General features: G+C 27.8%; 2 protein-coding genes across 4 annotated transcripts; one reads left to right on the top strand and one right to left on the bottom strand.

The window, feature by feature from the left end:
- Positions 1-4,054: 4,054 nt before the first annotated feature.
- LOC137825085 (arogenate dehydratase/prephenate dehydratase 2, chloroplastic) lies at positions 4,055-9,133 on the top strand. Its single transcript, XM_068630763.1, has 12 exons — positions 4,055-4,391; positions 4,486-4,538; positions 4,975-5,067; positions 5,376-5,576; positions 5,648-5,728; positions 7,559-7,654; positions 7,743-7,820; positions 7,938-8,027; positions 8,135-8,196; positions 8,312-8,393; positions 8,474-8,549; positions 8,918-9,133. The coding sequence occupies exons 1-11, from the start codon at positions 4,151-4,153 to the stop codon at positions 8,531-8,533; spliced, it is 1,137 nt and encodes a 378-aa protein (XP_068486864.1). The 5' UTR covers positions 4,055-4,150; the 3' UTR covers positions 8,534-8,549; positions 8,918-9,133.
- A 694-nt stretch (positions 9,134-9,827) lies between these two features.
- Positions 9,828-11,690, bottom strand: LOC137829207 (Cysteine proteinases superfamily protein). Of its 3 annotated transcripts, none has more exons than XM_068636005.2 (2): positions 11,581-11,690; positions 9,828-10,968 (listed from the first exon to the last, which is right to left on the bottom strand). In XM_068636005.2, the coding sequence occupies exon 2, from the start codon at positions 10,953-10,955 to the stop codon at positions 10,269-10,271; it is 687 nt and encodes a 228-aa protein (XP_068492106.1). In that variant the 5' UTR covers positions 10,956-10,968; positions 11,581-11,690; the 3' UTR covers positions 9,828-10,268. The 3 variants fall into 3 exon arrangements, with proteins under 3 accessions (XP_068492106.1, XP_068492115.1, XP_068492110.1); XM_068636014.2 differs by having other exon boundaries at positions 9,828-10,961; positions 11,581-11,680; XM_068636009.1 differs by lacking the exon at positions 11,581-11,690 and adding an exon at positions 11,320-11,450.
- Positions 11,691-19,865: the final 8,175 nt, after the last annotated feature.

Raw genomic sequence — 19,865 nt, 5'->3', positions numbered from 1 at the left:
TGGATTAGATAATTTAAAAATTAATTACATATTTGTTTTGAAATATACAAAATTTATGAAAGTGGAAGGAGAACATGTGATGTGGAGGAAGATACAGTCATCTGAAATCTAGATAAATAAGATCAACTAGAACAATAAAGTTCTACCTGGGCTAGATTTAAAAAAATATATATTATCCAACTTTTTTTTATATAATACTTAAATTCGAAATTACTTATTAATTTTTAGTAATATTTTGTTAGTTGATCTTATGTTTGCTGGTAATTATTAGGGCATGTTTGAATTACATGTTCTAATTTTCATAATGGATTATTATTATTTTTAATCAACAATATATTATTAATTGCTTTAATAAGTTATTATTTGAAAATATTACATAATCTTTTAAAGAGAAAGAAAAAAAGTAAATTTTAATCACAAATCAATTTAAATAAAAACATATGGGAATAAAAATTTATTATATATTTGTATATTAAAGTATTCATAGCTATAAAATAAAGCATAATAAATACTTCTACTCAAACTTATATTTTGTAATTCACCCCTCTGCATGATAGGAAAATAATAATAATAGAGTATGATGAAAGCGTGATAAATTATAATTCAATCAAATATTTAGTGCACATAGAATAACAAATTAAATAATAATAAAAGTATAATATAAGTAAGGTTTAAATGACAATGTTTTTAATAAAATTACATATAATTTTCTAAAAACTTTTTAATTTACACTTATTTTACAAGTTATGGAAATTATATAAAAAAATATAACTATATAAAATATTATATATATGTATATTTACATAGTTAGTTTTTATATTACAAAAACTTATCTGAGATTTTAAAATTACAATTAATATTTTAGAATAAAACATAATTATATAATAATTTTTTTATTTTAATATTTTGATAAATGATATGATTAGATTAAAGTGTCAAAATAATTATAAATATAAATACATGCAAGATAATATGTTAACTAAAAACAATTATGATATAAATTAATATTAACAAAATTATATATATATATTTTTTATTTTATTTTATTATAAAATGTTCGTGTTACACATCACTGTGCAACAACAAAATTATATTTAATTACATAGTTTTTTTTTTAAATTATGACCAATTTTTTTTCTATCAATATGATTCAAATTTTTTTAATAAAATATTTTTTAAATATTTTAATTTCTATCTCAAAGAGATAAGAAATTATATTGTGCAATATTTGTAATATTTTATGAAATTTAACATTCATGTAAATTTGGTGTAAAATTACACCATTTGTGTGCATTCTCATATCTCCTCCTCGATTAGAACCCTTTATATATTTTTGGAAAAATGTTTAATAATTAAGTTCTCGTATTGTTAAAGTTGTCTTTTTTTAACATGAACCTATTGTTTTTTTAACACCAATAATAGCAATAGTGAAGTCCAAAAATTTCTTCAATCCTTTCGTATATTGAAAGGTATTTCTATTCATGTTTATCCAAAATTTATTCATAAAAAACTCTTCAAATCTTTTTATGAGAACAGTAAATATGTTAAAAGCAACAACCAACTCAATGAGAGTTAGACAAATAAATGAACTAGGACATGAGAATGAGGAAAACTAAAAATTAATTTTGAAAAATTAAAGAATAAAGGAAAAATAATATGAATCGGAACCAAATGGAAAGAAGGTTTGTGCTAGTTGGACTGAATGGATCGGTAACATTCGGTATAAGAGACCGCCTGATCGGCCAGCGCAAATACACTAAGGTAAAATAAAAAGATATGTGATAAATTATGTAATTTCATATAACTTATGATACACATTAAATATGATTCATCAATGATAAAGCATATTACAAACTCTATAAATAAACATGATATACAAGAATAATTTACGTCTTTATTATTATATTAACCACACTTAAATATCAAATAGTCGAACGTCAAATAATCTTTTACAGATGCACTTTCGATCGATAATTGAGACCCAAACACGATAAGAAGAAAAAGGAAAATACAATTAAAGAAGAATATTCAATTGTCAAGTTAATAATAAATAGTTTCTAGACCCGTATATAATTATAAGTTCAAAAATTTTGAATCAAATTTTTACTTTAAAAAATAGATGAAGTGAGATATAAAGAGAATTTCAATTTATTTTGTTGAAAAGAGGAAATATGCAAAAATTGATGGAGAATTAAAACTTTTCAAATTTTAATATGTTTTTTTTAAAAAAAAACCGTCGACATGTTTGTGAGGATTTAACCACAATACATACATATTTATTTTATTGCAAGGTTAATAAACCTCATTACAATTAAACATGATTGTAGTGATCATAAAGCTTAAAATTTCTTAAATCATGGTATAACTTTTCCCCCGGAACAATAACTAAGAAGAAAATATTACATTTGCAAGCTCACAGTCAGATAATTTTTTTTTTTTTCAAACAAAACCACTCTTAACTTTTCATTCTTTGCAAATAAAATAAAAATAATTTAAATCATTATATAATAGTTTTCACGAGATTCGTGCACAAAAAATAGATGACGCATCGCTGATGCAAGTTTTACAATCTCTTTCAATCACAATAAAACAATTATAACAAATTTATAGGAAAAACATATATTTTTTATTTCTGTATTTTTTTTTCAAACTCGTTTTGTCTTTGTATATTTTGAAATAAATAAATTACTTCTTCAACTTTTGAAAACATGTAATTTTATTTTTTTAATCATCATAAAGTTGTAAAAAGAAGTAAATTCATGTTTTTTTAAAAAAAATTAGAACTATTTCATCAGCCTGAAAGTACAAAGAGTAAAATCAAATTTAACATAAAAATACATTGACTATTTTTTTTAAAATTTTATTATAATTATCTTACAATTTATATCATTAATAATTTCTGTTTAGTTAACCACTTAATCAAAATCAACCATTGAACTCGCCCACAAATATAATAAAGCCAGTATCCAAATTCACATTCTTGAAGCACAAGGTTTGGATTTGTTGAAACACACTGTTAATTAATTAATATATGGTTATACAAAATCACGTGTAAATGAAAGTAATACGTAGATATTTTTTCTTGACTCATATATATAAACGAGTATTATTTAGAATACTTTTATAATTAAATTTAAGTAAAGTTTTAATAAATACGGTTAAAGAAAATTTAGAAGTTAATAAGACGTTTTAAGTGTACACAACTTTATTTTTATTTTTTGAAATGCTAAAATTATTAATAGGAAATGATAAAAAGATATAAAACCATGACTGTAATAAAAAAAATATTAAAAGTGGTCATAAATAATCCTTTATTATTAACGGGAATATAAAGTATTTGTTTCTCTTGTTATTGTTATCTTATTTTATTAGTAATATTATAATCTAATAATAAAAGTTTACAAATATTAACTGTCCTTGTCTTTTAACTGATTTTAAAGAATCTTTTTTTTAAATGTACACTACTAGACTTCACTTCTCCCTCTTCTACGAAAAGCAGTTAGGTATTAGACAGTTTTGTGATTTTGTTTACTTTCAAATTATAAAGCTCAATTTTTTTTCTTCTAAATAACGTGTCGGTGTCCGATTATTGTATGACACCTGTAAGATATTTATCTGTCAAATATTTAATTAAAAAAGTATTTGTTAGATTTTTGACAATTTTAATACGATTCTAATATAAATTTAAAAAGAAAAAATACATTAATTTTTTCAAAATTTAAATTTTATTGTATAAATTATTATTGTGATTATAAAAATAAGAAACAAGTTCTTGTGAACCAGTCATGAAAAACATTTTTCTGCTGCAAAAAATAATCTGAAAAATACTTGTGCACATAAATATTTACTATCAATTTATATAATTCATAATTATATAATATATAGATCCATATCTCCGTGTTTTAATTTTAAATTTTTTTACCTTTTCTATATCCGTGTCAGTGTCGTTTCAGAATCCGTTTCAGAATCCGTGCGTCGCTTATAGCTTGCAAACTAAAAAATAAATAATTATAATATTAATATTTATTAAAACATAAAAATAAATTCACCTAACATTCTTAACTGTGGAGTGGGGATATCAAACAAAGCTCCAAACGGACTTTGAAGTCCATACTCTGCAAAACCAAACACTGTCTCTGACTGTGTCTCGATGGCAGCGTCGCGAATCGTAGCCCACCCTCCGCCCTATCTCCACCGCCAATGTCCGCCGTCAGACACCGTGCTGTTCCTCAGCCTCACGCGTCACGCAAAACGGTACCGTAACCTCAGCATTCGCGCCTCTCTTCACGAGGGGAAACAGAAGAAGAGCGATCTCGCCGATAAACCTCACTCTGTCGAATTGCGAACCAGCCCCGACGACGTCGTTTCCCGCGATCCGATCGTTCTTCCACGTACCTATTTATATTCTATTCCGTGCTGTCTCTTCTTTTTCTCCATCTTTATCGTAGCTATTACTATTGACGATTTTCGCGATTCAATTTTCAGGGCCTTTGTCTGCTTCAGTTTCCGACGGTTCAGGCCTTCGTGTGGCATATCAGGTGCTTGTTTTATTGCATGATTATTAGTGGAATCGAATTTTTTGTCTGTGTACACGAACAAGCAACTCATACATAATTCACTGTATATAAGCACAATCATCAATAGACAGCGGATCTTGTTTTGAAACAATTAATTAACATTACTTTCTCGAGGTTTTTACTGGCTGCGGGCAGTGCTCATGCATGAATTACTTTATACTCACATTTTTATTTTTGTTTCTTTTATTTATCAATTGAACGAGTTACATGAGCTAATTGTATGCGGAGTTTATTTGATGCGCTGTTAGATACGTTTTTTAATGTAATTATCGTAGGAGTCGACAATCGTAGTGTATGTGGTAATTTATGACTGAATGACGGTGGAAATCGGTGCACTGTAATTGAAGTGTAACACCCATTGTTTATGATTTCATATAGCTAAATTCTACATTTTCAGGGGGTTCATGGTGCTTACAGTGAATCAGCAGCACATAAAGCCTACCCAAATTGTGAAGCTGTGCCGTGTGAACAATTTGAAACCACTTTTGATGTAAAGTATTGTTACCCTTTCCTCTTGATCTGTTATCTCTTTTTTTTTTGTTTCTTTGCTGGTTTCCCCTGTTTTCTTCATGGAATTCATCTTAATCTTGTATACCTTTTGTCCAGACAAGTTTATCTCTTATTGTTTTGCATTACTGCTCGAACCACTTAAAATTCAAAATCAAACATTCCAGTTCTTACTTAGCTCTTAGTCTTGTATTCTTATTGTTGTTTTCTTATCGTGGTTACCTTTTTGTATATACATTTTCCAAGAGGTCTAATCTCTTTGTTTCTCTCATTTTTGGTTTTCTGTTTTAGGCTGTTGAAAGGTGGCTTGTGGACAGAGCAGTTTTGCCAATTGAGAATTCTTTAGGAGGGAGTATCCACAGAAATTATGACCTTTTACTCCGGCATAGTTTACATATAGTAGGAGAAGTAAAATATGCTGTCCGTCATTGTTTGATGGCCAACCATGGTGTTAAACTTGAGGATTTGAACCGGGTTCTAAGTCATCCACAGGTGTGATTCTAACATTTTAAGCCTTACGTTCTCCCAGTCTCAAACAATCTTCCAGACTGACACTTTTTCAGGCTCTTGCTCAATGCGAGAACACACTGACAAAGTTGGGATTGGTGCGAGAAGCAGTTGATGATACAGCTGGTGCCGCTAAGGTAAGTGTAGAATTATTGAAAGGTTCTGAAAGACAATAAAATGCATTCTAGCTAGGGACATTGAAACCACCAGTCTGCTACACCAGATTGATACCAATGGCAATAAATACAAATAATTTAAGGATTTATTCCTATATTCTTGATATGATATTCATATAAATCAATTTCTAATAAAATAGGTCTATAATTACAAAGATACTAAATATATAAGTAAACAAATCACAAGATACAAAATAAGAATAAATTCTAAGAGTCTGTTTGGCAAAACAAGCTGATAAGCTAGCTGGTAGTTGGTATATGAAAAGCTCTTGGCTTATAAGATCCGAGTTATTAGCTAACTTATTGGATAAGAAGTGTCTGGTAAACTAGATTAGAAGTGTCTGGTAAACTAGCTGATAAACTAGTTGGTAAATATAAAATGACATAAAAGTATATAACTTCACGAGTTTTATTTTATAAATGAAGTTTGTTTTTCAAAACAAAAATTAATTATTATATAATTATAATTTTTGATTTGTTTAGAATATATAAATTTTTATTAAACTTTTTAGTATTTCTATTTGTTTTTTAAAAGTTGTATATTTTTTATTTATTTGAACAAATCATTTTTGTTTAAATGAGATTATCAAATGAGTATTAGTCAAATTTAATTTATATTTATTTTTCAAAAAATTGAATTTTTTGATCTTTTTAATTTAAATTCCTGTTACACTGAATTTCTTTCTATAATTTTTATTTTGTATAATTTTCACATAGCATCATGTAATAAAACTTTATTACTTTAATTTGTAATGTTGAGTCTTTTTGAATTTATGATATACATAAAAAATTAAAAAAGTAACTCTAGAAATACTAAAAATAGTATAATAGTTAATTTTGTCTATAAAATTGAAATAAGTGATAGTAGGTATAACGAAATTAAGGATAACAAGGAAATGTATTATAAGGGAGTAGTGGAAGAAAATTAAATGAGGTACAAGCTAGAAGTTAGCTGGAGTAGCTTATAAGAAACTCCTAAAACAAGCTACTTTGAGGTACTTCCAAACACTTAGTCGGTCAAACTAGCTTATAGGCTAGTAGCTAGCTTATTGGTCTTACCAAACACATTCTAAGAGATCATCTAAGATATTCTACCATACTCTAAGTTAGAAAAATGATACTATAAGATATTTATCATATTTTCTGATAAAAGCTATGTAGCTGGCATAATTTCTGGTGCTTCTGATGATCAAGGTTATGCTTAAACATTTGTACTACAATGAGTGAGTGTGGCATCATTGGAACCATGTCACTTTGCTAGGAAACATGCTTCTTTCCTTTAGATTTGAGAGCTTTTGTATATTTAGACCCTATCCAAACATGTAGAACCTTTTCCCCAAAGAATTCACTGAAAAACGACTTCGGCAAAATGCAGGATCAGTGATATTGTGGTGTGATATTCTTAGGTAATTGTCTAAGGGAACAACATAGAATTAAAAGGGAGAAGTAAAAGAAAATCTTTTTGTATTGTTTTGAAAACTAAGGAAAAAAAGTGATTTAAAATCACGTAAAAAACCAATTAAACTTTATTTTATCTGAAGATGTTTTGTTTTTAAATTTGCATTTAAAACTAAAAGCCAAAAACTTGCAACCAATCCAACAGAGGCCTTAGTTATAAGTAGGTCATCCTTGTTCAAATTCTAATCTGATGAGAATTTTGGCATATTCTTGTCATCTTCTGAAAACATGATTAGATGTTGCACCTTAGAGTATTGGATTGAAATTCAATTTGTATTGCTACTGCGACTTGTTTTTCAGTATCACTTATTCTAATGTAGTTACAAATTGTAGCATGTTGCCTTGCTCGGACTACAAGATGCAGGAGCACTTGCTAGTTCTTCCGCTGCAGAGATCTATGGCTTGAATATACTTGCTGAAGACATTCAGGTCTGCGTTAATGGCATTAGTGTTTTAACCTGTAGTTGGAAGTTCTGGTTTGCGGTAGATTTGATTGCTAATAGGTTTGCATTTGCAGGATGATAGTGATAATGTCACTCGATTTTTAATGTTAGCACGAGAACCTATAATTCCAGGAACTGATAGGCCATTTAAGGTACTCAGAATAAATAGAAGGAATTATTGAATAGAACACATACATTTCTCCCGATTCCTACATTGTTTGGTTTTTATGCTTACTAATCGATATTAAATACTGGTATTAATTTGTCAGACAAGCATAGTTTTTTCTTTAGAAGAGGGTCCTGGGGTTCTTTTCAAGGCCCTTGCTGTTTTTGCTTTGCGCCAGGTTAACCTTACAAAGGTTTGTTGTCTTTCTTGGCATCACCTGTTATATCTTTTGAGGAAGTTAGCAAGCATGCATTTTAGGCCTTTCTAGTTAGTTATGTAATTCATTTGTTTTTCGAACAGATTGAAAGCCGTCCTCTGCGAAACCAACCTCTACGAGCATCAGATGATAGCAGCAATTCCAAGTATAATTTAAACTAATTAGTTAAAAACTTAAAATCATTATTAGTGTTGTCTTAAAAAAGGTATATTGTTAATGATTGTTGTTATGACCATAGTTCTTATTCTTATCTTATACAGGTACTTTGATTATCTTTTCTATGTTGATTTTGAAGCATCAATGGCTAATCCGAATGCACAAAATGCCCTAAGGCATCTAAAGGTGTGCTTTAATTTAATCCTTTAAAGCATATTGAAAGTATTACTGGTGAGTAGACATTCTAAAACCGATACACATAACAGGAGTTTGCTACATTCCTGCGAGTGCTAGGGAGCTATCCAGTGGACACTAGCTCGACGTGAATAATCTCCAAAAGAAGTGAGTTCCATTTATCTGAATAATTTTTCTGGTAGATTAGCTTAGTTTGTTTACTGAATGTAAATGACCTCCAATTTTGAAACTTTGGTTACCTTGATTGTTATTGCAAATTGCGCTCCGAACAACTAATCCTTGCAGTTTAAAATGTCATGTATGAACTTAATCAATTATCTCGGCATTATTAAAATTGAACGAGTGACGTGTTGTTGCCAATAGATTATTGCTTGTTGTTGGGAATAAAATCTGGCTATTTAATTGGTTTTAGCATGTATGTGGACTCAAATGTATCACTTATGATGGCCATTTCATTCTGTAGCTTTTATTTAATTAATTTTGTACGCTTTTGCTGTGTGCTTTTGTCGATGCAGGACTGCTGTTGCCTGCGATGTGGTACTTCCGGTGGTCAATCCATGTTATTGGATATAAAGAGTTTAGATTGCTTCATAGAAGATATAAACAGAAAATTGTATCAAATGTACAAACTTCTTAAAATTTTGATGGGCCTCCCCTACCCTGCCCACTATCTATGTTAGCCTTTTTTTAACTTTTTAAATGTTAGTTAAAATATTACTTTCCTTTACCAATTCTCCCTGTGATGCTTGTACATGTTCTGCCTCAGTGTGATATTCTTCCGGACATATTCAGATTGTCCTTGAAACAAAATATAGAATGGACCTAGGGCATGGATATGGATAAGAAATATAATTTTCCCACAGTACAGAGGTATTCTTTTCCAATCAATTTGAATTTACAAATGTAGAATATGTAAGTTTTTTTTTTTAAAACATTATTACTTTTCTCATTAGGTAAGAAATTGCAGGTAAAAAACATGAAAAATATGGTTTGATAAATCAACTTGTATAATTAATAACCAATATTGAATGTTAATAATATAACACATTACTTATTACTAACTAATTGATAACATCTAAATCAATCAAATAATTAAGTAATTTTCAATTGATTTTAAGATATAATTATCTTTAAGATTATAAGTTCAATACCTGAATGTTACAAAATCCTAAATCTTCTCATTAGATTATACCGACTTAACATAAAATTTAATAGGCTATGTTGTAGAATAATAATACTTTCCTGTCAAAATATATTTTCCTATCAATAAAAAATTATTAAATGTGAATCTAATAATTCTTAGATTGAAGTAAAAACTGTAAAGTCTTAAAAATTGATACTCATAAAAAGTAAATTAAAAACTTATATGACGATTCCTGCAATGATAATGGTCTAACTAATGTTGAATGTTGATATACTCAGACATATCAGAAAACCAACTTTTCAATTGCATTGTATTGAAGGTGTAATGGCAATGAGCCAATGACAATTTACTTTGGTTTCAATATAAGTGATCCCCAAATAACACCCATTTGCTTCAGCAGCCACTGGGTAGTCAATGGCTCAAATGGACTCAACAATGTCTGGAATAGCATTCAAGATGCACGTATAACAACAATTTCACCTCAAAAAGTGATTGATTAACATAAAAGCTACACTTAGTTGCTTCAACTTGCTGTTCATCCATTCTCTTTGGACGTAAATCTAAACATACAGTAAACCATAGTCCCTTCACCAATGAAGTTCAAATTTGTGGTTCAATCAGACTTCACACTTCTCCATCAAGATATAGGGAAAGCTCAAACCTAAATTCAGCAGGACTCCGAGTAAGAAAGAAGACAAATTTTAACCTGGAACATGCTATTCTCAATGTCTTGCCATTAGATCTCTGATCAAGGCCAGGATCTCGCCTCGCATGCTGCCAACAGCAGATGGAGTAACCTGTTCCTTCACAGCAGAAAACCACAGATCATTCGTATCTGCATTTTTATGATTTGCATGCCAGTTGCTTATTGTTCTTGCTGTGGCTGTCACATATAAACCACAGTCATAACCATTATCTTGCACGGGTGAATTTGTGCATTCCAGAAAGCTAGCCTCAGAAGCTGATCCAGAGGATCCCATGTATCTAGCAACCGCTTTATAGAGTTTCTTGGCAGGTGCTGCATTCAGGCTTCTGCAACTATCATGGTGAACAAAGACATTAGCTTTGCGGTAATATGCAACTAAGCTCCAATGAGAACCACCTTCAGCTCTGTCAACATCATCATTGTCATTGATGGGGAATACAACCAGTGCCTTATCAGGCAAATGAAGGGGTTCTATGAAATCCCCAAGAGAGTCAACCAAAGGGCATTGCATTATCCAAAATGCAATGGATGGTGGAACCAGCAGTATATCCTGAGAGGAATGGCATGAAGAAACATAACTGAAATAAAAATCAATAATCCGATCATTCAAATAATATGGACCACTAAGGATGTCAAGGTCGGATTGCCGAAGCACCACATCATTGTAGCTGAGAATCTTCTCATCTGTTAGTGATTTCTTCATCCCAATCTAAAGACTAGCCAGATGAAAAACAAATTAGGGCATGTCTAAGCTAAATTATCACCTACAATTATCAAAGGAAAAAGAAAAGGGGACGAACATAGAGAGCTAGTACTTGTGCTATTTCATGACCCAGTTAAGGTAACAATATGCAGTACTTCTCAAGGCAACGCATTCGAAAATTATGAGAAAAATAAACAAACAATCTGTTATCGCTTGGTGTTCTTCTACACATCCCCAACACACTACAGTTCATAATACGAATATATTATTTGGCATAAATTCAAGTTGTCAAATTTTCAGTTCAAGTTGAAAGATGCTCTCTCAAGACATCAGAATCTCCGATGGTAAAACTAAATTAAATTACCTCCAATCATAAACGGCAGCAAAAGAATAAAACAAATCCAAGAACAAATTGATAAGATAAATTCATCAAGTGCCGCATAAGAAGGAATTCACATAAAATAGATGTGTTTTCAGAGAAAAACTTGTTGTTTTGTTATATATAAAACCTAATTCTGCAGTAATGTTGGAATTTAAGTTGAAACACATTGGAATAAATGTGAAAAGAATAAAAAGAAAGAAAGAACGCAAGAATCAATTAAAGTTATATCAGATAATGACTTACAGTTACAGAGATTAAGCGAGGAAAGTTGAACAAGAACAATGTTACGGATTCAAAGAAAGGAAGAAAAAAAGGTAAAAGTACTATTTATAGCATGTCGAAGTGACAAACAGTGCTGCGTTTAGACAGGCAAGGTTATATTAATTGAAATTAATATTTGCAACCTTGAAATTTTATAATTAATTTTTTCTATAAATGTTCTCTTTCATTTTTTGGTATCTTTTCAAATCAGTTTTTTTTTAATTTCTTCACTTATTTGCACGATTTCTTCCATTCACTAACATCAATTTTCAACAATTAATTTGAATGTTTTTTTTTTAAATATTTTAATTAACATGAATGACTTAAATTTTAAAAAACAATATATTTAAATATTGACGTTTAAGCGTAGTAATGTAGTAATGTAATTTATTGATCTCACTTTTTTTTAAAAATACTATGAGTGTCATTTAAGAGAAAAAGTTATCTTAATATTAAAAAAAAAAATAGATGAACAAAACTGAACATATACAAATAAAATAGAAAAAAAAATGATGCGACAATTTTTTATTTTTATAAAAATCAAAGCAAATGTCAGAATATATTATAAATCTAATTAAAGAGAGAAAATATAAAATAAATAGTCAATAAAGATTAGAATCAGAAAAGAAAACAAAATATAAATATATGTACAAAATGAAATAACTAAGAATTAGAAAAGACAAAATTTATATTAACTTTTAAGCTTTGTGTCCATATCCTTTTATACTTGAATATCCATAATCATGTTTGAGAGTAATATTGAGTAGTACATGCAATAAAAACTCATTGCTTAAGTGTTGTTTGAAAGTAAAGTGAGATTTATACATAAAATATATTTTACAATTATAATATATTGATTATAATAATTACAAAACACATTTTTTTACTTACAATCACCTCCGTCATCATTCATAAATTACACATATTAACATAACTCAATCTCTCAACAATCATATGTCAATGAGTGTAATCTAATTCATCATACATATAATGTATTAATGTCACTAATATGTTCATGTATCTAGACAACATCTTATTGAATAGACTAAAAATAACTTCTTTTATTTGAAAGTAACATGTGTATAAGCAAAATCTTTCTTATACACTTCAAAAACTTTCCACAAGACTTTCCAAATTTACTGACATCTCTTCTTAACAAAACACTTAGAGAATACGAAAGGAGATGAAATCCTTAGTAAGGAATGAACTATTTATTCAAATCAAAATTTGATTGGCTCAACTTGATCCTACATTTCTACCTCCTCAACCTTGTATTTTGTCATAATAACAATAATGTAGTTATCCTTTAAATTATAGAGTTCTTAGATATAATAGAGTTTAAAGATACAACGCATCTAATGAAATAAATGATGAATACTTTATTTATAATTTTTTTATCCTTTATCTATTTAAAATTTATCTTTACTAAAATCTCAAGTCTTACATTTTCCTTATTATAAAAAAAATTGTCCTTGAAAATTCACTTATTAGGGAAAAAAATTACGAAAAAAAATTCTCATCCTTTCTTCCAACTCTTAGAATCACCAATCTTCAAATTCCATAACACTTTAATCATATCGATGTCTCTATCTTAAAGTCATGTAATCTCATGTTCATCTACTTTTACTACTCTAGCATCATAAGATAAATATTCTCTTAAATGAGTATTCACATGTTCTAAAATATGAGTTTGATTAGGTGTATATTTTTCAAGTGAGATATATGACATGCATTATGTAATATGCCGAAATGAGATAGTAAAACAACCTTGTAAAGCATTGAACATATATTCTTGAGAATCTTATATGACCCAATGCATTTGAGGGTTAACTTTCTATATTTGATTGCTTAACCAGTACTTGTAATAAGAGTAACCACTGCAAACACATGATCACCTGTTGCAAACTCCAAGGCTTATACTATTATGAAATTTAATATTCTTCGTTAATTGATCCATATGACCCAAACATCATTATGTCTTCTCACTGTTCATAGTAAATGGATAACAAAGTTCATGGAGATTTTATCCCACAACCACCCTGGTATGTGCAAGTCGTGTATCATGTCGATGATGTTAATTTTCACCATTACATTTAGTCATTTTATATTAACAAAATCAACTATTCTTTAGTTTTATTTTACTTAGTCTATATTTGTTTCCCTTTTTGTTGTTGTAAGTAATTGAATATTGATTATTATCATCTAATTATACCAGTAATATCATTATTTGTGTCTAAACAATTGAATATGAGACATTTGAATTAATCTAAGCAAGATTGGAATCCATGAAAGTGTAAATGAAAGTATAAATTTGAAATTTTCACAAGATTACTTATGTTGGGTGCCACTTGAATCAAGCTCGGTGTCATGAAGGCATAGAAAAAAATTATCACCAAGGTTGTGCACCACCTACCTCAAGTTGACCACCATGTCCTAGTGGTGATCCACGTTGAGTATCACATGACTTGGGTTGAGTGTTGTTTTTGTCTGAATGCATGAGCCCAACGTGGAATAATTCGCATTGAGTGCCAATTGGACAAAAAGTTGCTTTCTTTATTTGTGTGTATGTGTCCAACGATATAACATGTGGTGTTGAGCACCAATTTTGTTGACATTACACATTTAGTTTATTTCCCCCTATTCTTCGAGAGAAAGGTCTTTTTAGTTTTCTGAAGTGTGGAACGCGATTTTGAAGACTTCTGGGTTCTGTTAGAGTTTCTTTGGAGTCTTCATTTCTTCTCTTTGGTTATCCATCTTCCTCCATTATTCTTCTTTTTCCTTTTGTGTTCTTCATGAAAATGTGTGCTAAACACATTTGGTTGATGTTAGATATGTAACAAACTAAACTCTCGTGTAATTTTGTATTATTTATATTTATATATCTTTCCATTCAATATTAGTATTTTATTTCTATGCTTAATGCTTGTTGTGGTTTGATCACCCATATCTTGATAATTGATTCACTGAGTATTCAAAAATGTATTTTTTAATATATAACTGAAGCAAAATACCTAATGAAGTTTGTATATAGGAATTGAACTTGACTCATTAGTTGTCTTAAACCCTTATTGTGAAAGAAATTTTACTTATTAAGTACTCAAAGAATTTACCCTTAGTAGGGAAACTTAGACTCATTCTACTAATTAAGGAGTCAGGGTTTGAGTAAACTTGTGGGTTGACTTTGACATTAAATTAAAAAGAAGTTGAGTGATAATATGCATGAGAGTGATGCTCGGTGAAGTCTAAACCTAACAATAAAATATCATATTATTTCTAATATATTCTTCATTATGAGTGTTTGATAAAATCACACATTTTATTTATTTTTGCACAGTTTTTAATTCTTAAACATCAAAACAATTTATGAAAATATTGTTACTTCATGCTATTATGTGATTGAACGAATCGTAATAACACATGTCACTTGATCTTTGATGTTTTACTTTTAACTTTTGATAAGTCAAACAAGATGATATATGTTTCACTAAACGTGCCTTCCTACTTTATCAAAAAAATTACTATCTCAAATCCTTTTATATTTTATTCGTGAAAGAAATGTGTGTGTTGATAAGTTGGCTAATTTAGGATTTATTCATAGAGAATCTTTTCATTGGTATAATAGGCTACCATCTAGTTTGTTCTTAAAATTCTTTATGAATAGATATAGTCTACCTATCTATCGTTTTTGTTAACATATGAGTTTTGGTTTAGTCCCCTATATTTTTGTATTCTCTTTCTTTTTTCTTTTTTTAATAATATTTTTTTGTCATGTGATGACAAATGATTGTTGTTACTTAAGGTGTCAGCATAACTGAGATATCAAGTTGATTAGTGATTTATAACATGAAAGCTTTTATTTTAAAAAGAATCCTTTTATATTTTATTCATATCAGGATGAAGACTCAATTTACTTTGTGAACTTCATCAAGAATCATCTTATTCATTTCATCATCAACAAACACATTATTTCTCTAATATCAAAATCTCATTGGTTCACGCGGAAAAATCTTAACTTGATTAGTACTTAAACATATTTTTACTACATCATATTCGGATCATGCAACTATTTTTATATGATCAAATTTTCTTGTTACATCCAAATTCATGTCTTTAAAAGCTTTTATAAACTTTAACTCTCTAATTATCATAAAAGACATATCCACCTTCTTTATCACATGTTTGACTTTTTCTAATCAAATAAATTTATTAAACTTTTGTAATCACTTGACACATTAAATCTAACACCATACAAATAATGATTCCAAATCTTTAGAGCAAACACCACAACAACCAACTCTAGATCATGGGTAATATATTTTTTCTCATGAACTTTTAATTGCCAAGAAGCATAAACAACTACTCTCTTTTTTTCATGCATAAACACACGAACTAGTCTCTATTTACACTCTAAGAAACCTTTTTCACACTTATGTGTCCAAATAAAAGGTTAATCCTTATGATTATCTGATTCAAAAGAATTACTACTTTGGAGAATCCATATATGAATGTCTTCTAATATCTAGTCAACCTTACAAAACTCTTATATTAGAAATTATCTTATGATTCTCCCGTTGAAGAAGTACATCAACTTTAGAAGGAGCTATAAAATTCCGCTCACATGCTACCAAAAAATTAACTTTTGACATCACTTCAACAATTTGACATTCAACTATTTTGATTTACGAATACCTAACATTCTCCTCAAATGTGGTTTATGATTCTCATAAGCATGAGAGTAGATGGACATATAATCAATAAACACATACCTTAAATGTAGTAAATTGAATATTAATCTTAAATGTAGGAACGAAAAATGTAATTATACATTAAAATAAATAATATTTAATTTAGTAATTATTATTTTATTTTAATGAGAATTATTTCATTAGTATAATAGACTTCCATCTAGTCTGTTTTTAGAATTCTTTATGAATAGGTATAGTCTACCTATGTATCGTTTTTGTTAACATGTGGGTTTTGGTATAGCCCCCATATTTTTGTATTTTCTTTCTTTTTCTTTTTTTTAATAATACTTTTTTATGTGATGATAGATGATTGTTGTTACTTGAGGTGTCAGCCTTGCTGAGATGTCAAGTTGCATAGTGATGCCTAACATGAAAACTTTTATAAAAAAAAATAATATTTAATTTAGTCAATATAACAACTAATTATTGTGTCTTTAAAATTGATTTGTATTTAATGAATTATTTTCTTATACTTTCACATAATACATAATATCTGAGGACATAAATTCATTACAAACTTAAATAAATTAATTACAAGCTTAAATATATATATATATATATATATATTTAATCTAAAAATTAATGATTTTTTTATTTTAGTTTCAGTAAAAAATGTTTTCATCTTTCTATAATTAAAATTCATTATTTTTGGGCTTAAACCCACTTTTATTTTTTTTATTTTTGCGAATGTATAATCTTAATTGATAATAATTTAATTGTAACCCTGGTCTTTCAATTTTCTAATTTTAAAAAAGTTATAATCCGTTGTTAATATATTATTTAATTTTAAATTAATGTAAATACTAGTAGTACAAGTATAGTTAATAAGAGATCCTAGTACTAAAAATAACATTTTAATATAAATATCACAAATATAAGTTTCTTAAAAAATTCATATTTATAGTACCATGTTATTTACTTTTATTCATAAGAAAAACTATAAACAATTTTAGGTAGATATACTCTTATCTGTAGACTTTGTTGCTCCAATTTCCCCTCGTCATTTTTTATACCAAGAAAATAAATTTCTGTTATTATGGTCATAATAAGCCTTAAACGTTGGCCAAACCTCCAAAGTCAACACCTAATTAATAAGTTTCATCTAACTCTAATAATAACTAATAAATTATATTATATAGTGAATCAAGGGTTAATATTTTGCAATAATAATCAACTTTATTGAGTGTACTTTAAACATTCCTTTCACTTGAAGTTCAATTAAAGTTAAACTATTTTTAATATATTTTATGCTAAAAAAATGCTTGATAGACATGTAATCCAAACGAAGGATGACTAAATTAATCCGTGCTAAAACAATTTAATCCATTGTATTTAAATTACTGAAACGGTTGTAAAATAATAAAATAAATTTTAATAATTAAAACGTTAAATATTTTTCATCCAATTTTTGTTTTTAATTCAAATTTTAGATTTCATATATACTTCACAATAAAAAAAATTCCTGAAATAGTTTCTTATTATTTTTTTTAAGTTAACAAACAAGTAGGATTAAATATATTATAATAGTATAATATCTATATCAATAATAAATTAACATAAAATATTTTAATATCCTAATTCATACTAAAAAAAATTCAGTTTGTCAGATAAAAAAATTGATAATAATTAATTTTAATAATTTTCTTATTAAAAATATCTAAAGTTTGAATTAGAAATAAAAGTTGGTCTTAAAGTAATGAAAGAAAAATATATTTAACCTAGAAAATATAATATTTTTTATTCTCCATTAATTTTACAAAACCAAATCGTATTATTTAACATTGCTTTTTTCGTAAAAAATTATTAGGTAAATACAACTGAATTGAATTATTTGTTGAAATGGAATGGTGGAAGGACCACACAAAATCATCAATGGTGGAAAGCATTCAAAACAATGCGTATGTAAGACAAAATTGATAAATATATAATTTTTGTCCTTAAATTGATGCACGTTTCAAAACAATGCTCCGTTTTCAAGTAAGATTTTGGATCTTGTGTTGAACTTCTTTATATTTAATATAATTATATTGATTTTGCATTTTTATATTACTTTGACTTCTATCAATTACTTAAAATAGCAGAAAGTGTTTGCAATTATCAGAAATATATAATACAGTGTTCGTAGCTAAATTAAAAGGGATTTACATAATAAGCTAAAAGCAAAAGAAATAAAATAAAATTTTATGAATTTTGAAAAAAGTGAAAGTGTAATTTAACCTATTCATTATGTATATAAATAGGTGAATGAGTTAGTAAATAATTGTTTCAATTTTTTATTAAAGCAAACATTATTTTCGGGACACACATTAAATTTATCCTCTTATAAGGAAATTAATAGAAAGTTAAAATTGTGTCACTCTTTCACGATTTCAGTGTAAAATAAAATTATTGAAGTCGTTGGGACCATGAACGATTTCAGTTGAAGAAAAGAAATTAAGAAAACTCTATGAAATTCTCCTTTTCTTGAAGCTCGTGTCATTTTATAAGTTTTTCTGCTTTAAAGATCTTGTAAAAATATTATAGTTTAGATTTTGTTAACCGTTCCTCAGTTTCCAATTTTTTAAAATTCTTTATATTTTGTATAAAATTTGCTTCTATATCTATTTATGAGATATTGTAAATTTTATTTTCTCCTTCTTCTCCTCGGGATTTGTTTACTCTTTTGGTTCAAATAACAATTTGAACTTTTGCATATTTGACTCATTCACAAAGGTAGACACTTCCTTCAGATCATTTATTTTTAAAAACACAAAATTAAAAAAAATAATATTTAAGACCCAAATAAACTAAATTATATGAAAATTAATTAAAACGATGAATTTAGTTATTATTATAGTCTAATAATCTATGATTAAAACTATTGAGTATGAATAAATATATGCCTATAAGTTGGCTGTTCACATTGACTTACCATTTGCACCTTCTATGCATTTATATCCTTGCTTTATGTATAGTTTTGTGCATGTGAGACCACTTTTTTTTTTGTTATTTTTTCTTTTATTAAATATCGTTGCATTGCATTTGCATGTACCAACTTTGGTTTTTGCACCATTTGCAGTCTCATGATAACCAACAAATTAATAGGAAGTTGAAAATGTGTTATCCTTGCATGATTTCAGTGTAAATTTAAATAATTAAAGTCATGTACAATTTCTGTTGATTTATGTTTATGTTAGAATGGTGTTATCTATGCACGACTTTCATTAACCTAATAATTTTTTTAATGAAAGTCATGTGAATATTATCTTATCATAATATGATTTTGGTGTACATCCAAATTTAAATTGAAGTTGTGTCACAAACATGACTTATTCAAAACAAAGTCGTGCTAATGAAATACGACTTACCAGAAATCGTAAATAATTTTTTTTACCATTCTTGTACTAAATAGAAAAAAAAATATTTACTTTTGCATGTTAAAAATACATTTTTTATTAAAGCTTTTATGTTAGACATAATATGCAACTTGACATCTTAGTTAAGCTAATACTTCAAACAACAACAATCATCTGTCATCATAAA

This window comes from Phaseolus vulgaris, chromosome 11 (assembly GCF_051622355.1).
Source record: "Phaseolus vulgaris cultivar YP4 chromosome 11, ASM5162235v1, whole genome shotgun sequence".
NCBI classification, from domain to species: Eukaryota; Viridiplantae; Streptophyta; class Magnoliopsida; order Fabales; family Fabaceae; genus Phaseolus; species Phaseolus vulgaris.
The sequence above is the reverse complement of the archived record's forward strand: the minus strand, read 5'-3'. Positions and strand labels throughout refer to the sequence as shown.